At 43.7% G+C, this 3,982-nt stretch overlaps 1 protein-coding gene across 8 annotated transcripts in view; it reads right to left on the bottom strand.

Annotated features, from left to right (window-relative positions):
- Positions 1-217: 217 nt before the first annotated feature.
- The window catches only part of cacnb2a (calcium channel, voltage-dependent, beta 2a), a 55,309-nt gene continuing 51,544 nt past the window's right edge, over positions 218-3,982 (bottom strand). For all 8 annotated transcript variants that reach the window (XM_014013306.1, XM_014013311.1, XM_014013313.1 and 5 more), the window contains one exon: positions 218-1,812. In XM_014013306.1, coding sequence (XP_013868760.1) covers positions 1,075-1,812 — 738 coding nt within the window. In that variant the 3' untranslated portion in view covers positions 218-1,074. The remainder of the gene's footprint in view (positions 1,813-3,982) is intronic.

Here is a 3,982-nt window from a genome sequence, read left to right as displayed (position 1 = left end):
CCTGAGAGACACCGTAGCAACTCCTTTGCGGTTGGAAGCAGCGGGTGGGGGTGGGGGGAGGACCAGGGAGGATGATTCAACCACTCAACCACTAGATGTCGCTGAAAACAACAAATCCTACACACTGTGCCTTTAAGAGAATACGAATCTTCTCAAATGTATCCCAAATACAGTATAAAACATAAGGTTGACTAAACCCTCCAATTAAAACACAGAGTATCATTCATTAAAGTTTGTTTTGACCAGGTCACAGTGACAGAGGTGTTTTCTGAGCACTGGCTGATACAGTCATACAAAAATAAGCGCGGTGTTGATTCGCTTTCTGCGTCTGTTTGTATTTGCACACCTTCCAAAAGAGAATGCAAATGCAGTAGTTGTGCACCAAATCATCAGGGTTTCACTGAGGTTTTGACTCAAACACACACCTGTTTTTAAAGCTACAAATTGCAATAATTTAAAATCTTTTGAGCCGTTCTGTCTAGAAAGGTAGTAATGATAGGAAAATATCTCAAAAGGGTCATGAATTTGATGGTAATGCTCTCCAAAACKGATTTTTTTGTGACGTTGTTGCAGCTTTATCAATTTAAAAAGTGGGTTTAAAGCTAAAAAAAAGCTAATTTCCCAAACTGCCAAACTCATCTCCAATAACAGCATCAAACTATGTTAGCAGGTAAACCCGCACAGTAGTCTGAAGTAACAAATGATTCAAGTGATGGCAAGCAATAAAACTTATTACGAATAAAAAAATAATAAAAATTAATAATGCTAATCACAGAAAGCACAGCTCAGTACAGAAAAAAAATTCTGCTTTGTGTCATGCTTTATCAAACAAAGGTTTAAAATACACATCTTTGAGAATATTCATGCGTATCCACACATAATGTCTATGCATAGATACACACATATATGCATTTATACATTTATTTTTTTAAATCTATTTAATCAAAATCTTGTAAACGATTGTTGGAGCATTTACAAAGAGGTGGTCATAAACAGGATGCCTTCGGKTCTAGCAGCATGATGGGAGAACGGAACGCTCTGTGAAAGGAGTCCACCGAGGCATCAGCGGGACCTTCACTGATGGATGTACGAGTCTCGAGCCCACTCACCTGCCTCACCCCTCTTTTTGGGAGCCACCTCCCCCTCTCGGTCCCTTTCTCTGTCCCGTTCGTGGTGGTGGTGGTGGTCCCGCGGGGGTCGGTGGTGGTGGTGGGAGCGCTGCTTGTTGCGTTCGTTGTGGTCCTGCTCGCGCTCCTTGCAGCGGTGGTGTCCCGTGCCGTGGCCCGCCTCGTCCCTGCCGCGGTGATGGTGGTGGTGGTGGTGATGGTGGTTGTGGTCCCGGTCGGGCAGTGGCTCGTAACGCTGTTGCTGCTGGGGGTGCCGCTCCCCTAGATCCTCTTCCTCCTCCTCCTCCTCCTCCTCCTCTTCGTCGTCTTCTTCGTCCTGGTGACGGAGTGTGGCGCGCTGCTCGTTCTGAGCGGAGTCCTTGCTCTCTCGGCTCTCGGGCGTCTCGGAGTCCAAAGTCTCCTGCCGAGACAGGCCCCTGGCTCTGTTGCTGTGGTGGTGGTGGTGATGGTGGTTGTGGTGTTCAGTCCTAGTGGAAGATGACCTGTGGTGCGTGTGCTGGCCTCTTTTAGACGATTCTGTTCTCAGGGGCCTCTCGTCCTCRTTGTCGTCTCCCTCAGCTTCTCCTGGAGACTGGTCCAGGCTCTTCTGGCGGTGGTGATGGTGGTGGTGGTGATGCTGGCTATCTTCTTTGGAGCCCTTCCTCTCCACTAACGCTTTCTCTCCTCTCTGCTCCGTGCCGTTACCCTGAAAATCGGGGACACAGATAAGTCAGGAGGTTGACACAAACCGTGACGTCACGAATCCTCACCGCAAAGCTCACACAGAAATACTCACCTGACCCTGCAGCACAGATTTACTCACACTCACACACAACTTGACAGCATGAATTCCCACAGCAGARCACTCGTATTTGTTTGTCAGATCCAGTCTAGAAGGAACGTCCACCTATTCCACACAGCAGCCCCAAACTTACCACACCAGCAAATGCAACTTTAGTCCTGCTCCTCATCAGTACCAGCTTTGTCCTCATTTTCAGGCTTACGTTTCCCAATATGATGGCAGTGGGTGGAGAGAGAGTACAGGTGAAGACTTTACAAACTACTCTGGTTAACAAAGACTGAGCTGGCTGTTTTAAATATCTTGACTCTCAAGTTATTCCTTATTYATTTTGCTTACAAAGTGCCACACTCGTAATTTTTTTATTTGTCTTGAGCAACAGTTTATCCGACTTTCAGAAGGTTTTTCTAAAGAAATCATTGAACATTGTCTACTTTTTCCTCTTATATTCAGTTCAGCACTTAACACWTTTTAAATTTTTGTTAAGTCGTTCATCAGTTCATGCATCCTTCAAGTCCTTTGCCAGGTCTTCGTAGGATTTCTCCTGCATTCTTACATGTGTGACTTTCAGTTATTTTTTACCCACTGAAAATTATGTAATTTTTTTAAATCTCTGAAACTTTTTCTTTTGTCTTCAACCTGTCCATTTTTTATATCTGAAAACACACACTGCATTTGACCATGACAACACTGCATTTTGATGTCACAGTCAAGTAGAAGGATRGGCCTGACAATAAGCAGACAGAAAGACCTTCAGAAAGCTTCAGAACTTCTGATCAAGASCATTAAAAAGTGAAACTGTGTGAAAGTAAGCAATAATTCAAAACGTTTGCACATACAGTATGAGAAAAATAGTGCTGGCTAGTTAATTTTTTTCAGCAAAAACTAAAAGCTGCTTAATCGTTTAAAAAAATAGACAAAGCAAACTTTCAGTTTTCTTTTATCTGCCTTTTTTTCCCCACTAACCTCACAAGTTTTCTGTTATCTGTTGCACATTTACATTTTAAACACCAATTGTGTTGTTCCCTTCTGATGTTATTATTGTATTGTTCCCTGCTGATGTTATTATCTCTTTGGCCTCCTTTTTATTCCAAGTGTGGTAATTTTTTATCCTTTATGTCTTATTACTTTGTGTCCTTTAAGTGCTTATTCTTTTTCGTGTGGTTGTCTCCAGGCATTCAGAGTGGTCGGCAAAGTAAGAATTTCATTGCTCAGGAAAACATGTTTCCATCTATGTATATGACAATAAACACTTTGAATCTTGAAAAATCAAAAAGAAAAAAATAAGTAGGGCCTCTGGATGGTTCTTCTTTAGTGAAATGTTTCGTCTCTCCTCCAAGAGACTTCTTCAGTCTGATGAGTTTCAGGTGAACTCAGCTTTATAAGCACTGCCTCCACATGGTGGACAAACAGGTTAGTCACATGCAAAAGAGGGCCATCGCTTAACAATAGGCTTGATTAGCTCTATTGTTCATAGAGGGTCATGTGCCCCATCACCTGACTTATAGGTTTGGATGCTGTGGTTCTTAGGTGTATTGTCATATATATGTAGTGAGCACAGGCGGGGCTCAACGCCCCCTTGTTTTTGTTTTTTCCCTCTTTGTGTTGGTTATCGTTGGGGCCCTGATTCACACCTTTTGCTCACAGGGGGCTGAGTCCTACTTAACAGCATTGTAGGAGGCGGACAACTGAACACGCGGGCCTCCACCTCTGTTTAATGGTGGATGTGTTTTTCTTCACAAAGATGGGTTCCTTTACTCCTCTCTCAAATCAACGTTCCTCTCTATCAAGGATGATAACTTCTTCATCCCTGAAAGAGTGACCGCTGGCCTGTCGATGAGTGTAAACTGCAGAGTCCTGACCTGACGAAGTAGCTCATCATAGCTGTCCAAAAGAATGAGCCAGCACAGACGAGCTACATACACATGACACAACACCTAAGAACCACAGCATCCAAACCAATAAGTCAGGTGATGGGGCACATGACCCTCTATGAACAATAGAGCTAATCAAGCCTATTGTTAAGCGATGGCCCTCTTTTGCATGTGACTAACCTGCTTTTCCACCATGTGGAGGC

Source organism: Austrofundulus limnaeus, unplaced genomic scaffold (genome assembly GCF_001266775.1).
Source record: "Austrofundulus limnaeus strain Quisiro unplaced genomic scaffold, Austrofundulus_limnaeus-1.0 Scaffold100, whole genome shotgun sequence".
NCBI lineage: Eukaryota > Metazoa > Chordata > Actinopteri > Cyprinodontiformes > Rivulidae > Austrofundulus > Austrofundulus limnaeus.
This window is presented reverse-complemented; position numbering and strand designations above follow the sequence as displayed.